The following is a 16,369-nucleotide window of genomic DNA, read 5'->3' as shown; positions in this document are numbered from 1 at the left end:
ACATAAAATATGCACCAAGATTGTCAGTAAAGGTGTGCAGTTGATAGAAAATGCAGAGAAGAAGACAAGCTCTGGGGAAGGATTTGTTGTTATGAGGAAACAAGTTTGGAAGATGAGAGAAGTCTTGCGTTTTTGAGCAAATGTGGATCGAGTTAGAGCTAATCGTTTAGCATCAAATTAAAGTGTTAGAAGCTACAAGCAGACAAAAGGTAGTCTCACACTGAGGTTTTGATAATGCTTGAAAAGTTCCTTAGCAGGTTTTATTTTTAATTAAACATGAACAAGATTGTGCTCTACAAGTTAACTTTTGGAAGAGGCATGATGACGTTTAATAACCAATAACTTCAACTCATTATTGATCCTCCTCAGTGGCATTGAAGGCAACAAAGACATTCTTTGCTGCCTCCATTGCATCCTCAATGTGTGTCCAACAGAGTTTTCCAGGGAGCACAGGGACTTTTATGGTTGCACCTAAAGGAGGTGGTAGAACTGACAATGGCCTGCTGAGCAATGCATTCTGCCGACGTAGGTCAATGCAGGGTTTGATGAGGGTCAGACACAGTCTCAGATCATTACTGACTCATCACCTGCTACTGTGCTTTGTCTTCATAGCAATAATTGCTGAAAAACCCTCATTGCAAAGATGTGTGCCACCAAATGGCAGCAGCACAGAAATTGCTTCACCAGCAGGCTCAGGATACTCAATGATAACTGAGTAATTTTGGTCACTTGAAGCCAAAATTTAGATAACCTCACCTCCAAATATTAATATTTGAAGGTCCTATCTATCACGTGTCAGTTCAAAGAGTTGCACTTGTACAAATACAGCTCTGTGACATCAGAGCGATGTCACTCAGACTTCTCTGTTTTTTCCAGCAGGAAAGTAATGGAAAAACTTTGACTAAGCAAATTTCAAATCACCCGTGGCTTAACTATTAACTCAGCCTGGTGGCAGATTTGGTGACAGCTCATCACAAGGTCCTCGTACATGGAGTCGTTTTGAGTGACTACTATAGCTTGCCTCTGATATGTAAAGTAGTTGCTGCTTTTGCTGCCTGCACATCAGAAATGAGCAGTTGTACTCAAAACAACTGTTACTGGATCTGCTGCCTGCCGTCAGAAAGTTTCCCAGGACTGGAGCCTTTCCGACACTCAGTTACTGGTGTCAATAAAACAACAGGTTTGAAGAGGTATACATCATACCGGTTAAGGATTAAAGCAGTGCAGTGGTACCTCGGTTTACAAACTTAATCTGTTCCAGAAGTCCGTTCTCAAACCAAAACCATTCTTAAACTGAGGCACACTTTCCCTAATGAGGCCTCCCGCCACCAGTGCCCTTCCACCGTTCGGATTCCATTCTTAGACCGAAGTAAAGTTCTCAAACCAAGACACTATTTCCGGTTTTGTGGAGTTTGTAAACCAAAACAAAATTTTAAAAATCCTTCCAGTAGCACCTTAGAGACCAACTAAGTTTATCAAAGGTACGAGCTTTGGTGCTACTGGAAGGATTTTTTAATTTTGTCTTGACTGCATCAGACCAACACGGCTACCTACCTGTAACTTTGTAAACCAAGTCGTTCTTAAACTGGACTGGTCTTAAACCGAGATAGCACTGTAATGATTTAGGGTCAGCTTATAAAGCCTGCGACCCACTTGCACGTGCTTTGTGACCCTAGAGGATAAATTGTGCTCCCCACTGTTCACCCATAAAATCAAAGTCACAGCATTGCACTTCTCATCGTTAAAGCGCTGTAATATAGTTCGTATTCCTCTTGCCATGGTAGGGCTGTTAAAAGTATATTACAGTAGTGAGGAAGAGGGTTAGAACCAATCTCTAGTGGGGTTTACCAGGATGAGAGAGAGACTGACATTGGCATTGGGAAGACATAAAGGCACTCGCAGATTAAGCACTTGCCTGTGGGTTGTGCACATGCTCCATCAAACATCAGCGCAATTAGCATATGGGGCAGCTACCTCTACCTTCATCCAAACATCTTATGCATGACCAAGCAGGTTACCTGTGACTTCTGTTGCTCTTGTTTTGCCCCTAACAGAGCGGCTCTTGGGATTACAGCACAGAATTAGCCGGGCTGGACTCAGGACGTTGCCCAAAGCTTTACAGCAGTTGACACAGGAAGCGGAGGGAACATTATTAGAATTGCACCAGGTGACAACAAGGCAGCTTCAAAAGGGCAACCGAGTTTCCCACAGAAAGAATGTCCAAAAAGATTTCTTTCCCCACCCCCGACCTTTTAATCACAGATCTTGCAGGCGCTTTCCCTCAAGGTGGGTGCCGCTGCCCTGTTGAGAGGGTGAGGCTGGGCCAAGGCCTGTCCGTTGCACCGGCTCATGTTGGCAGAAGGCACAGAGAGCTGCTAGTACCAGTTGGTGCAGGAGATGAGATAGCGGACATCATCCAGCAGGTCTAGGAGCCAGCCTGTACGCTGGCTGGGCCCCCTTTCTCGCTCTCCACTGGAGGAAGGTGGTGGCAGTGGTGCTGGGATGTGAATGGCATTTTCCTCAATGGGCACCTTTGCAACCTCTACAGCTGGAATCTCCACAGCTGGAACCTCCACATCTGGAACTTCCACAGCTGGAACCTCCACATCTGGAACTTCCACAGCTGGAACCTCCACAGCTGCCTCTTCCTGGGGGTCCCCCGATGGTGCCTCTGCACTGCTCATTCTGGGGTTGGGGACAGAAAGAAACATTGGGTTAGGCCCAGCTTGGTTGTTGCTTAGCTGTACTTTGGCACCTCTATGGTGAAAGCCCTATAAGCCAGCGTTTGAAATTATGTGTGTGTGTGTGTGTGTGTGTGTAAATAATTTGTATTCATTTTTTAATTACATTTTCCAATTTACATTTCAAAATATTCATTTAAACAGCTTTAAATCAATGACTTCTTCTCTTTCCATGGTTCATTTTGCATACCACACATCCCTGCATATTTTACATGAACTAAACCATTCGCCGATCCATTGTTACGTCCATCAAAACTCATTTACACTGTTGAATTTATCTTAATGCTACCTGTGTTTTTAAATAAACACAATTTTCACCCGTATATTCAGTAAACATTTTCCAGTCTTCTTTAAACATGCATTCTTCTTGTTCTCTTATTCTATAAGTTAAATCTGCAAGCTATGCATATTCCATCAATTTAAGTTGCCGTTCTTCTTTGGTTGGGACCTTGTTCGTTTTCCATTTTGGGGCTAACAAAATATGGGCCTTGCCGTAGTAGCAGGATACATAAATAATCTTTTTTGACACCTGGGAATTTCCCTCTGAATTTCCCCCAACGAAAAGGACTCTGTTTGTTTGGAAAGTTACTGTACTTTTAAACATTTTTTTTTCAATTCATTATATATCATTTCCCAATACTCTCTTACCCTTTTACGAGTCCACCAGCGTTCGAAATTAGCCAGCCACATTTTACGACTGGGAATTGTCAGGAGGCGAGAACTTTGAGGAATCTTGTCGCCGTGTAGGGCGACTGAGACTCAAGAATAAAATTGCCACCAATGGCGCCAAAGGCACAGGAGGAGAAATGACCTCCAGCCATACTCCAAAATAGGTTCGCTGACGCTTCTCCCACTATAGTGCAAGTCATCCTTATAAAAAGAAAATAAATAATAATAATAATAATGTACTTTGGAATGGAAGCTAAGTGTTTTTAACTAATTTAAGTGCCAGCATGAGACAGGATAGTAACACTAGGGTACCCTCAAAGGTTGTACTCTCTTGTCTGCAGTCTCATTACAAGAAACAGCAATGGCTGTGCTGCAACAGGTGCCCTAAACCACCCATCCTCATTTCTGACCTGAAATACACAGTGGTCAACACTGCAGACCTGTTATTCTGCAAACGTATGGACTGCGCTTGCGTTTTCATTGACAGGGCAATATTGTATAAATGCTAAAATGCTCTTGAACACAATATTAAGGCTGGGCTGAGGAAGTCGACGAAGGCTTCCCCTTCAACTTTTTATTTGGGTTTATGTAAAAGCCCACAGACGTATATGGTAAAATCCTGGATTTCCCTCCCGCTCCCCCAGTGTTTCCTATGGCCAGCAGTCATTCCATTAAACGGGGGGGGGGGGAACCACCTAATGTCAACAGAAATAACAACAATAAATAAAATACTGCCTGAATGCAGTGATCAGCCTACTCCGTGCAATTCTACGGCTCAGCAAAGACCACGAGGTCTGTATCCCCACCCTCAAAAAATACAAGGTATTTTCGAACCAAACTACGCAGAGAGGTGAGGTCACACGTTTGCGTGAAACACGTGTACGACCCTTGCGGGTCAGAACACTTCCCTACCTGCCTCAGCGACGGGCCCCGCTCTTCGTTCTGCGCATGCGGCCTAGGATACCTTACGGGAGCCTTATGGGAGCGCGGGCAGGCATCCGTTCCCGACCGCTGACGTCACAGAGGCCCGACCCCTCCCCTCTCTCGGATTGGCGGGGCGGGGCCTTTGTTCCGTTGCCGTAGAAACAAAACCGGGCCTCTCTGCCGGAAGTGCGTACAGCCGCCTGGCAGCTAGTTGCCGAGAGAGGCCGAAAGAGGCAAATATGCGACTCACGTCTCTTTTGCGAGCGCCGGTCCGAGGCTGGCGGGAGCGGTTCGACTGCGCCGGCCGGGATGTGGCCCACTGGTTCCCCGGGCACATGGCGAAAGGCACGTTGGGGCAGGGGGACGCTTTGGGCCGGTGACTACTCGGGGGACGGGGAAAAAGTAGCACGCAGGCTGGACTTCCGGTAGAAACCAGGGCCGTGGCCTTTCTAGGCAGAGGCGTCTCTGTGGCGTGGCAGAAAGCCCTTCTGAGCCAGGAGGGCTTGTTTGCTTGAATATTTGTTTTCGGGCTATAGAGGCTCCCAGGCCGTCTTACATGAAATCAGAACAAGGCACTCCCTAACTGCAGGCTTAAAATTTAAAATCACATGCGCACATGCACAGCACACAAGGAAAAAAGGGGGGGAGGGAAGAGGAAAATCAAAACCCACTGACAGCTGTTCCTTCGTGGACCAGCTGGCAAGGTTCAGGGGGGCAGGAGGTTCCTGGTGGAGCACCAAAGTTGATGGAGTGAGCCTCCTGCTTATTGTCTTTCCCAATAGAGAGTCTGGTGGAACAGTTGCCCCCAGGGTGATAGCCGAAGGGTAGAGGAGGTGGCCTGGCCTGTAACAACAGAGCTGATTGGGTGAGCTCTGCTCCTTTGCTCTCCTGTTGCTGGAATTGTAATTGTGCCTGCACATCTTCTTGCCTTTAAATTTTTATTAATTTTGAAGAAATGGGATATATAAACAGTTGGTTCCACCCCTCTCTTAGAACTATACGTATAGTTGGTGGGTGGGTGCCAGTCATCAGAGTGTTCATTTGGATACGGTATGTCAATATTAGCAAAATCATCCATATCAGCTGTATCTTTCAAGGTGTGTGTTCTCTTAGTTTCTCAGATAAAGAAACTCCATTATATGAAATGTAGATGATCAAGTTTTCCCCCATTTTTTTATTCGCTGTGAGAAGTAGTGCCGTTACCAGAAAAAAAGTGATAAGTTCCTTGTGCAATAATTTAATCTGAGTATCTTTTTAAAATGTTACGAAACCTTGGCATGAGTTGCATTGTACACCCTGACTTGTAATTTTGCTTATTTCTGTGAATACCCTTTGCGAAAACAGTTGCACTAATCCACATGTCCACCGCATATGAAAAATCATGCCTATTACCATCCACCCTCCAGCATGCTGCAGAGGATGTTTTGTCTATATAGCTGAGTATTACAGGTGTTAAATTCTATATATGTTATTAACTTAAAAGAATTTACTCAAATGCTGGTTGATATTGATTTTAGTGGGGGGTTTTGTCCATAGACTATTCCAATCTGCCTCTTCAGATTTGATACCAAAGTCCTTTTCCTGATTTTGTTTAATACTTTGGTTTTTTCGTAGGGCTGAAGGATATGCAGAAACGCCTGCGAGTGGTCGACTGTTTACTGGAGGTTCATGATGCCCGCATATCCTTTTGTGGGGATCAGCATGTGCACAAGCTACACCAGGGGTCAGCAAACTTTTTCAGCAGGGGGCCGGTCCACTGACCCTCAGACCTTGTGGGGGGGCGGACTATATTTTGGGGGGGAAATGAACGAATTCCTATGCCCCACAAATAACCCAGAGATGCGTTTTAAATAAAAGGACACATTCTACTCATGTAAAAACACCAGGCAGGCCCCACAAATAACCCAGAGATGCATTTTAAATAAAAGGAGACATTCTACTCATGTAAAAACATGCTGATTCCTGGACCGTCCGCGGACCGGATTTAGAAGGCGATTGAGCCAGATCCGGCCCCCGGGCCTTAGTTTGGGAACCCCTGAGCTACACCCTTTAAAACACATCCTTTCCCTTAGAAAGAATTCCTGGGCACTGCAGTTTTACCCCCTCACAGAGTTAACAATCTTTATGCAGCTTCACTACTGGTATGTTTCCATTTAAATAATAAATAATAATATAAATTATTATTATTTCTACCCCACCCATTAAAAACAGAATAAAACTTCAAACATTAAAAACTTCCCTAAACAGGGCTGCCTTCAGACGTCTTTTAAAAGTTGGATAGTTGTTTATTTCCTGGATATCTGATGGGAGGGGATTTCAGTTGGCTGGTTGCCAGTGTTGTTGTTTTTGCTGTTCCACCCCCGCTGCCACCATTTTTCCTGAGAACAACTCATGGTGACTTACAGCTGAACATAAGAAAAGCTAAGAATGTAGGAAAATAATAATAATTTAAAAAAACATTTATATAATTAATGCTATAGGTAGATGGATAGATGCATTAATAGACTTTTATATATAAGATCTATTAAAAACATAAAAGTATGTAATTACAGTAAAAACAGCACTGCAGCAGCCTTTTCATTAAAAGCAGTCAGTTCCCAAAAGTCTGTTGGAACAAGAAAGTCTTCATCTATTAAAATTAATGGAATATGCAGAAATGGCGAAACTCACCAGAAGAAGAAGAAATCAAGAAGAAGAGAGGCTTTTTAAAACAGAACGGGGGGAAATTATTGATTATTTGAGGACATATTGTAAACAATATGATTGATATAAACATGGGCAGTAAGAGATAACTAAGGAAAGGATAAGGGGGAAATATATAAAATATATTTGAATTGTATATGCAGTAATAGCAGGATATGAAATAACTGCAGAAGGGAGGGGAAGGAAGTCGAGCGGAAGGTAAATTAGATTTGTAAAGATTTTGTTTTTCTAAATGCAGACTAGGCTGCTGCTGCTTTTCTCGTCTCTTTTTCCTTAGCACATGCACATCCCACTCTCAGGCCGGAACCCTCTGTTGCAGGAAGCCTTAGGTATCCGCCCACACTTATTATTGTTGAACAAAATGGATCTGGCAGACCTAACCCACAAACCGGTAAGACCCAAGTAGGTTCTTCCTGCATTTGTCACTTTGACAAGCCCACAAACAGATTCACAGGCTGAGAAACAGCAGCATGAGTTTTCCAACTGGCGATCTTGGAACTTATTTTTAATGTAAATTGTCTTGGGACTCCTTCTGGATCATGAAGCAAGATAGAAATAAAATTCATATTTTCTCTGGCCCTTCTTGCTGTCTCATACTGACTGAGTTTCGGCAGGTGAGGACTGGGGAAAAGGCTTTCTCCATCAGAGTGCCCAGTCTATGAAATCGTCTCCCCAGGCAATTGCAGTTGCCTTGAGAGAAGACTTAAAACTGATTTATTCCATTGGACATTTTCTAGTTAAAGGTATGTTTTAAAGTTCTTATTTTAGTTCTCCCCCTTTCTGCTGCATTGTTTTATACTGTTCCTTCACTGGATTTTAAATTGTTCTGTTCTTTTGAGCTAATGCAAGTTGTCAGCTGCCTTGTATCTACTTTGTGAATAAAGGCGAGATACACGTTCTTTGTAAATAAACAGCATCAAAAACTCCATCTTCTTCACGCTCCCTGATTTCATAAATCTATTCTTTATATGTTTATAGAGGATTCTAGAATGTTTGGAACAGCAAGGTTTTACAAACGTCCTCTTCACGGATTGCCTGAAAGACGAAAATATCCGAAAGGTACTACTTTGCTGTCAGAGCAAAGTTATATTCTGGTAAGGTAGGTTAGGAGTGGAAGTTTTGCATCTTAAAATCAAGCTTCTTTCTTGTGCTTGTTAGCAGCTGAAATGGTGAGACCCTGCCTCTTAGCAGTTTTATTAAACTTGGGGGATTGAAGAAAGAGAGACGTAAACCAGTAGTCCTGTTGATCTCCCTCATTTAGGGGCCAAGAGTAGCCCAACAGTAGCTCCACTGAAACTGCTCTTGTATTTATTTGCAGATTATTCCCCATGTCACAGAACTGATCAGCAACAGTCCACGGTACCAGAGGAATGAGGTCAGTTATTTTGTATATAGTCAGTGCTTCCTTTCCTAGAAGAAAAGTTGCCGGCACTGCGTACCAATGATATTATCAATGAGGGGATTCCACACCTGAAAGATGATACGGAATATTTAACATGGCATTTTAAAAATGTGATTTACGTTCCGGGGCATGCAAGGGGTGGGGAGATACTAGCAATTATTTGCTGAATGATTTCCAATTAGTGAAGCCTCTCAATTGAATCCTGATCATGGCACACAGGTTGCCCTCCCACCTTTCGACATTATTTTATAGAGTTCTGAGAACAGTTACAGTCTCTACCCAGAAAATCCCCCATCCTGCATCCCCCCACTTTCTCCTCCCCCTTTCTTTCCTCCTTTTCCCCTCCCACCTGAGAAATCATAGGAGGAATTGCTGCTTCTCCCCACCACTGGGGGAGGCGGCCTCAGGTGTCCCTGCTCTCCAGCACTGGGAAGCTTTTCGGGGGGAAGTGATGGAAAGTCTAGCCCAGGCATCCCCAAACTTCGGCCCACCAGATGTTTTGGACTACAGTTCCCATCATCCCTGACCACTGGTCCTGTTAGCTAGGGATCATGGGAGTCGTAGGCCAATACATCTGGAGGGCCGCCGTTTGGGGATGCCTGGTCTAGCCCGATGACAACGGATCCATTTCTGCAAGCACAGGATAAGGACAGGAGATTAACATCTGCAATCAACTGCTGTGGGGCAGGAAGATGGGGTGAGGGATAGGGAGTGGGGCGGCTGAGCTATTTGCTCTTCATTTCAGTGGATGGATATACTTCTGTTGTCAGCCGGGCTATTTTTGCAAGGCTACAGACAGCTTCTGGCCTTTCTGCTTGGTTCCAGAACGTGGAGAGCTGCATCATGGTCATTGGAGTGCCAAATGTGGGGAAATCATCAGTCATCAATTCGCTGAGAAGGGTGCACCTCAGAAAAGGTATGTTTTGCTCCTTCGGATCGGACCAATGGCGCTGGTGCATGTGTGCAGATTCCAGGGCAACAGTTCTGGCCCAAAAGGCCTAGGGATCTATTCTGTTGACAGCTACTCTGTATGTTACGTGTAACTGCTGATCTCTCTCCCCCCCCCCTTCTCTCTCCCCTCTGCCCAACCCAAAGGGAAAGCCTCCTTGGTTGGTGGGGCACCAGGCATTACCAGAGCAGTTCTCACCAAAATCCAGGTAATATGACGGGCCCTGCACAAATTGGGAAGGGGGTGGAGGGTTGCAGTGCAAGACTCCTTTTCTGGGTATATGAAAGTGAAGGATGTACCATAGATGGATATTCCATCAGTGATAAATGGCAATGCTTGGGTAGTGTGGCCATGAATATGTAGCCTCCCAAAGTGGCAGGGAAAACTTCTGTGCTCACAGAATCCGGACCTGCAAAGTGTGCAGAGGTGGGTTCTGTGTCTGGTTAGATTTGTGCCAGATGTAAACCTACAAGTCAACAGACAGCGGTTGTGTTACATATTCCTTTTTGCATGAATTGGGGATGCTTGAGGCAGCCTGGTGATCATAATTTAATTTTTTTAGTAGAAAAGAAGCGTGTCATTTTTGTGTACGGGTCAGAGTGTCAGATTAGGGCCAGGGAGACCCAGATTCAAATCCCCATTTGGCCATGAGATTTACTAAGCTGACCCCTGGGCAAGTTGGTATCTTTCAGCATAATTTATCTCACCAGATGTTGGGAGGATAGAATGGAGCTGGGTGGGATTTGACCCAGGTACACTGCCCTGGGCTCTTAGAAGGAAAACAGAGACATAAAATAAATAGTAAATAATAAACTTCCTAAAAATACAAAACAACAGCAGAAGAAAATACAGTACACACCAATAGGCTTTTTACAGCAATTACATAATTCAGCTTCCAGAAAATCCTCAGGAGTCACAAATCTTTCAACACACGAAGACAAAGCCCAAACTATATAGTAAATTAAAATTAGCAAATGCTGGGATGAACAGGACAGACTTTCTCTGGCAGTTGTAGTTGGCATCTGCCTGTGTCGAGGGACAATGGAGTGCACCCCTGGGGGTGAAGTCAAATGGCCACAGAATCGCAGCGCCTGCTGTAGCCGCAGAGACAGAGTAACTCCTACCGGTAGCTGCTGCTTCTCACATGGTTTTTGCTGTATCAGTAGCACCAAAGTGACCCCTGGCAGCTAAAAGATAATAGAGAAGATTCCAGGTGGATCTCCCTTGGGGAAAGAATTGCAGTTGGGTCTTAGTTATAGAAGAAGAAAAAAACCTTCCCCTGTAGTAACCCACTTAACCTCCATGGGCAGTGGAAGCTGGAGATTCAATGAAGATCTCAGTTGCTGAGATCAGTTACTACAGCTGGTCATTCAGATTCTCCGATCCCAGATTGTTTAGGGATTGATAAGGCAGAAGCAGCAATAGTTTTAATTGTGCTCACCAGCAAACTTTGAGTCCGTGACAATTCTTAAGAATTGCTGCAATATTCATACATTGCTGAGCCTCTGGCTGGCCGCTGTGTTCTGAATCAGCTGAAGTTTCCCAAAGCAACTGTGTGTGTGTGTAAACTGTTATAGTAATCAAGGCTGGATCTTTCTAGAGAATCTGCATCTTGCCTCAAGCAGGACCCCTCTATTCAGAAGGCTGCACTGGTTTTTGAGCTCAGCGTGTGAGCTGGGTAGCCATTTTTAAAATTTATTCTTAGAGCATCATTTCCCAAAACGATGTTGGGTGTCTCCATGTTTCAGGTGAGTGAAAGGCCCATCATGTTTTTGCTGGACACTCCTGGAGTGCTGTCTCCCCAGATTGGGTGTGTGGAAACAGGATTGAAGTTAGCGCTCTGCGGTAAGAGGACTCGGTGCATATATGCTACTTATGGGGTCTCGGTAGGAGAGGCAATTTTATTTTATTTTCATAAAATTGATACGCACTGCTTTTGTAAAACTCAAAGTGATCAACAAGAAGAATTCTTATTGACCTAAGCAAGCAATGCCCCAGGCAGGGGATGGAAATAGCCACTTAGAATCCATTGCCATGGATTTTTTCTTAAAGTCTGAAGTGAAAAAAATGGGACTTTGGGGAGCAAAATGAATATATTCCAATCTTTTGTGGTGATGAGTGAAATATTTTTTTTAAGAATTATGTTAAAATGTTATAATTCAGGTTGCTGTACCTTTTCTAGTCCACAGACTTAAAAGAAAGAAAGCAGCATATTTGTGATAATAGCATTGTTACTTTTGTTCGACTCCACTACTGAACAAAGCAATGCACTTTGGCCCAGATTCCACTAAGGAGTTGCGCTGGTGGAAGCCAGCAGAAGTCATGCTAGCACAATACGGCTTGCTCCACTCTCATCCCATGTCCCCCCCCCCAACAGATCAGGAGCCCCCTCTAGAACAGCGCATAGGGGGAGAAGGAGGTTGATTGTTCAATGAGGCAAGCAGAATTGCTTGCGCTAGCAAAGTGACCATAATACTGTGGCGTTCAATTCCTTGCTTTATACTTGATGTTGGAAACGTACTTTTAAAATTTGCAGAATTCAGAGCATTCTTAGGCATTTGATCCAATCTGGGAATCTGCCAACCATATTGCTGCTGCAGCATAATAACATGGCATACTCTCCATCATTCCACATTGTTCTGTGAACCGCCCAGAGACCACCAGGTATATAATTCAAATAATAAAACAACAACAAACCCACGGCTGTGAGGTTCCTCACAAGTCAAGGGCTGGCTCTTTAAACCACCTTCCTGTATTACCTGGGGCTCTGCATATTGCTCTGTGTATCCTGACCCATAGTAATATGAAGCTTGAAAGGCACTAGGGGCAAGCAGGGAGTGTGTGCTAACTTCAACCTCCTTGGGAGTTCTGGATTCTGTATTGCTTACCACCCCAGCCCAACCAGGATTTGGGGTGTTCTGCATCTTGCCCAGATGAGCATCCGGCTCAGCCTGGGCACTAGAGCGCCTTATTGACGATATCTCCAGCTGCTCATTCACTGTAGGGTGATGCTTGGTGGGTATAGATCGGCCCAACTCTGCCACAAATCCCTCTGGCCATTTTTCACCCAGGAGCAATCAGGGATCACCTGGTGGGCGAGGAAGTCATTGCCGATTACCTTCTTTACACACTGAACCAGCAGCAGCAATTCAGGTGAGGCAATCCCTTAAAATCCAGGTTGGGGTTGGAAACGCTGCATATGGGAGTCTCTCCTGGTTTTTTGTTTAAAAAAAGAAACGTCTCCTTTTGTTGACCTTGACCGTGCAGTTACGTAGAACGTTATGGGCTGGATGGTCCTTCGGATAACGTGGAGAGTGTACTCAAGAGCATTGCTCTGAGCCTGGGCAAGACTCGACGAATCAAAATGCTGACTGGCACAGGTGAGCCTCACCCTCCTCTCCCTGCCACCAGCTGGTTAGGCTGTGTTAAGGTGTCTGCCTGGAAATTTTGCAAATTGGGGTGGAAAGGGTTCAGCCTAGAGGTGAAACAGATGTAGAGAAGCACCCAAGGTCCCCTGCGTCTGCTGGCATTTCCTGATGTCCTGCACCTTGGAGGGCAAGGTTTGGTGCTCACCTTTGTGTGCTGCTGCTTCTCCCGACATAGTGATGATGGGCACAGGCAGTTCTGTAATTCCATCTTCTCCATCCTTTTGCCCGGCAGGAAATGTGACCGTGAAGGCACCAAACTACAACGCAGCAGCGTCTGAGTTTATCTACACTTTCCGCAAGGGACTCCTGGGGAAGGTCATGCTTGACTAAGGGCAGCAGTTTCCTATGCAGTGCTGAAGTTTTCTCCTGGGTCGTTCCGGAGGATTCTGCCTGGAACAGCAGTGTGCCGCCCTTAAGCCTGGAGCCACCGACAGGTTGACCTCATTGGGGATGCAGTTGCCGAGCCCAGCTGCAGAGCCCTGAGCTGAGGATGAAGCAGGCGGCAGTGGCCATAACTGGCTACATTTCTCGCTCTTTTTCTGTACGTCTTCCCTCACTGCCCCACCTGCCGTTCCTTCTCCAGGTTGCAACAGTTGGACGGGTTTTTTATTTTGAGAGAGAGGAAGGGCTTTCTTTCTTTCTTTCTTTCTTTCTTTCTTTCTTTCTTTCTTTCTTTCTTTCTTTCTTTCTTTCTTTCTTCAGAAGCTGAAGCAAAGATCGTAAGGAACCTTTTACGGGGGGGGGGGGGCTTTTCACTGCTGCCTGCTGCGTCCCCTGTGCCAGTATGGGGTAGGCAATAAAACGAGAGTGCTGCCATTCCACTTTCATTCTAAAAAGTGATGTAGATTACGTTGATTTTTAACTTGTTTGAACTATGTATGTAAGCTGTCTCTGAATGGTGGCTAACAATGGTTTTAGTAAATAATTTTTAAAGAAATGGTTCCAGTTCAAAGGAGTTATTTCTGCCTCCTGCTGCCTTACTCTCGGCGAGGACTTGTTGCCTCCTGCCTGCTCTTACAATATATTATTAATATGTGAATTGGCCATGTCTTGGGGCAGATCTGTTGTACAAAGTTGATCTAATGCAAAGGGACATTTTACTCAGGCTGGGAAAAGTGGCTATAATTCAGAAGTGACTGAGCTGGTTAACGTCTTCCCTTTATTTGCTTTGCCTGTTTCCAGCTTCTTTGCTCTTCAGCTCTTGTCCTCCTTGCTGGATTTTTGTTGGCCTCTTTGCTTTATTCGGGGCCGATGTGGATGAGAAAGGAATCTCAAACTATTTATTTCCCCAGTCTAGCATGAAAGGATTTTCCATTGTAATAGTTAGGGGCTGCCCTGATGGCACATGCCGGAAGCGTTCAAAAGCAACGCTTGGGAAACACCATAGCATCGGGGCAGATGGGAGGAGATGTTTTAATGACGTAGCAGTTCACCTGTTGAGGCAACATGAGGATTGCTTCCTCTTTGGATTTCAGAGAAGAGCACACAAGAGTTGAAACTAAATTTTGAAGATGCTCAGGTAATGAAAAACTGACCTATTCTTATCTAACAGTTTTCATATCAAATGTCTGAGACATTTATCAGGCCCAGATCCTGGTATTGCCTCTCTAATGTATTTCACTGTATTTAAAATAAATTATGCAGGTGTACAGATCTGAAAAATAATATGGTAAATTGTCCTAATTATTCTCGTCATCTGCAGTGCTGTGTGATTTGCTTCGTTGCTGTAAAAATACGTACACGGCTCATTGCTCTTAAAATACAAGATTTCAAAACGAACACGAACATGGATTAATTCTCTTTTTTTATTTTCACATCACCTTTCAAACACAAGAAGAGAGTGTTGAGACACAGTGTCACGAATTGGGCCTCTCCATTTCCCCACATTTTGTATAGGTGAGGGCCACCCATGATTACAAAGTACAGAAGAGGTAATTTTGTAAACATGCTACTTCCATGGAAATATCTCATGTGGAATCTCTCATGAATGAAGCACCCTACTCGCTCCCACCACCGAGGCACCGGAGACTGCACACGGTACTTGTTACTTAGCGCCACAGATTTCTTACCGAACGTCATAAAATCAAGGTGAAAGGATCTTCACATTTGACTTATTACAAAAGCTACCGTAAAAAGTTACTTGTCACACAACATGTGGTCCAAAGAGTTGGAACTGGACTGATAAGGACTTAGTGAAATGTGCACACACATTTTAAAACTATTTTCCTTGTGGCAAGCTAAGGGAAAACCTAAATACAGGAAAATAAATAATGAAGACTGAACTGGTGTTAAGTGTTCATAGAATCATAGAGTTGGAAGAGACCACAAGGGCCATCCAGTCCAACCCCCTGCCAAGCAGGAAACACCATCAAAGCATTCCTGACATATGGCTGTCAAGCCTCTGCTTAAAGACCTCCAAAGGAGGAGACTCCACCACACTCCTTGGCAGCAAATTCCCCTGCCGAACAGCTCTTACTGTCGGGAAGTTCTTCCTAATGTTTAGGTGGAATCTTCTTTCTTGTAGTTTGAATCCATTGCTACGTGTCCGCTTCTCTGGATCAGCAGAAAACAACCTATCTCCCTCCTCTATATGACATCCTTTTATATATTTGGCAGTGACTGCTGAGAATCGGCAGCTTGGCGCTCCGATGGAGAATGTGTGAGAGGCAGCCCGTGTCTCCTAGCCAGGCACAAGTTGTGTCGCTATTCATTCTGCTGTAGTTGGCCCCTAAGATTTGGCTGTAAGGCTTCAACCCTAAGCATGCTGCCATCATGGAATAGGTTTCCTTTTAAATTTGTAGACTTGGTTTACAGCTGAAAGTGATTTTTATTGGCATTTAAATGGATGAGGAGCCACTGACTTTTTTGGGCAGCTTAATCCTAAGCGCAGCTCCTGCTACACAGCTAGTTTTAGCTGAAGCTCTTTGAAACTTTTTGTACTGCCTTTTTGTACCGATTCGGACAATCGGTCCATTTTGCCTAGTAGTCTTAACTTCTGCTGGTTCTGGAGGTTGGTGGCGGGGAGAGCAGCCTTAGGCAGAAGTCTTTTTCTGCCTCTGCTACCTGAGATCCCTTTAACGAAAGATTCCAGGGATTGAAGCAGGAACTTTCTACAGTGGTACCTTGGTTTAAGAACAGCTTAGATTGTGAACAACTTGGATTAAGAACGCTGCAAACCCAGAAGTAGGTGTTTTGGTTTGTGAACTTTTCCTTGTAAGCAGAACATGTTTCGCTTCCTGTTGAGTGTGTTCCATTTGTAAATTGAGTCCCCCACTGCTATGGGAAAGCACGCCTTGGTTTAAGAACGGACTAAGTTTGTAAACCAAGGTACCACTATATGCAAATCATGAGCCCTGCCACTGAGCTATAGCACTTCCCCTGTGTCCCCACCCCCACCCCCATGGATAGTTATAGCTGAACATCCTGAACTTTAATAAAGCCATATTAGCGTGGAGGTGCAAGCAGTTCATACTTCTAGATGTACCTCTGTTCCATCCCCAAAAGGTGTTTAACCTCTTTCCCTTGTACGCAAGGGGACAGCTCTCATATTTTG

General features: G+C 44.6%; 1 protein-coding gene and 1 non-coding gene across 2 annotated transcripts; one reads left to right on the top strand and one right to left on the bottom strand.

Moving 5' to 3' along the window:
- Positions 1 to 226: 226 nt before the first annotated feature.
- LOC118096546 (uncharacterized) lies at positions 227 to 4,437 on the bottom strand. Its single transcript, XR_009557649.1, has 2 exons — positions 4,323 to 4,437; positions 227 to 2,685 (listed from the first exon to the last, which is right to left on the bottom strand). It is a non-coding gene; the product is annotated as an uncharacterized LOC118096546 (transcript).
- A 40-nt stretch (positions 4,438 to 4,477) lies between these two features.
- Positions 4,478 to 14,422, top strand: MTG1 (mitochondrial ribosome associated GTPase 1). The gene is made up of 11 exons (XM_060275111.1): positions 4,478 to 4,679; positions 5,949 to 6,015; positions 7,326 to 7,428; positions 8,016 to 8,096; positions 8,356 to 8,412; positions 9,265 to 9,355; positions 9,535 to 9,596; positions 11,137 to 11,233; positions 12,460 to 12,541; positions 12,656 to 12,768; positions 13,049 to 14,422. Exons 1-11 carry the CDS (start codon positions 4,574 to 4,576, stop codon positions 13,144 to 13,146), a joined length of 957 nt encoding a protein of 318 aa, XP_060131094.1. The 5' UTR covers positions 4,478 to 4,573; the 3' UTR covers positions 13,147 to 14,422.
- The last annotated feature ends 1,947 nt before the right edge of the window (positions 14,423 to 16,369 follow it).

Source organism: Zootoca vivipara, chromosome 5 (assembly GCF_963506605.1).
Source record: "Zootoca vivipara chromosome 5, rZooViv1.1, whole genome shotgun sequence".
Lineage (NCBI taxonomy): Eukaryota > Metazoa > Chordata > Lepidosauria > Squamata > Lacertidae > Zootoca > Zootoca vivipara.
Note: the sequence above shows the minus strand (reverse complement) of the source record. Positions and strands in the feature narration are given on the sequence as shown.

What these genes read in the sequence shown, in the direction of transcription:
- MTG1 (XM_060275111.1), top strand. Translation starts at nt 4,574, where the DNA reads ATGCGACTCACGTCTCTTTTGCGAGCGCCGGTCCGAGGCTGGCGGGAG. An exon ending in AAGGGTGCACCTCAGAAAAG is followed by an intron (nt 9,356 to 9,534) that starts GTATGTTTTGCT and finishes CCCAACCCAAAG; the next exon opens with GGAAAGCCTCCTTGGTTGGT. An exon ending in ATTGAAGTTAGCGCTCTGCG is followed by an intron (nt 11,234 to 12,459) that starts GTAAGAGGACTC and finishes TTTTTCACCCAG; the next exon opens with GAGCAATCAGGGATCACCTG.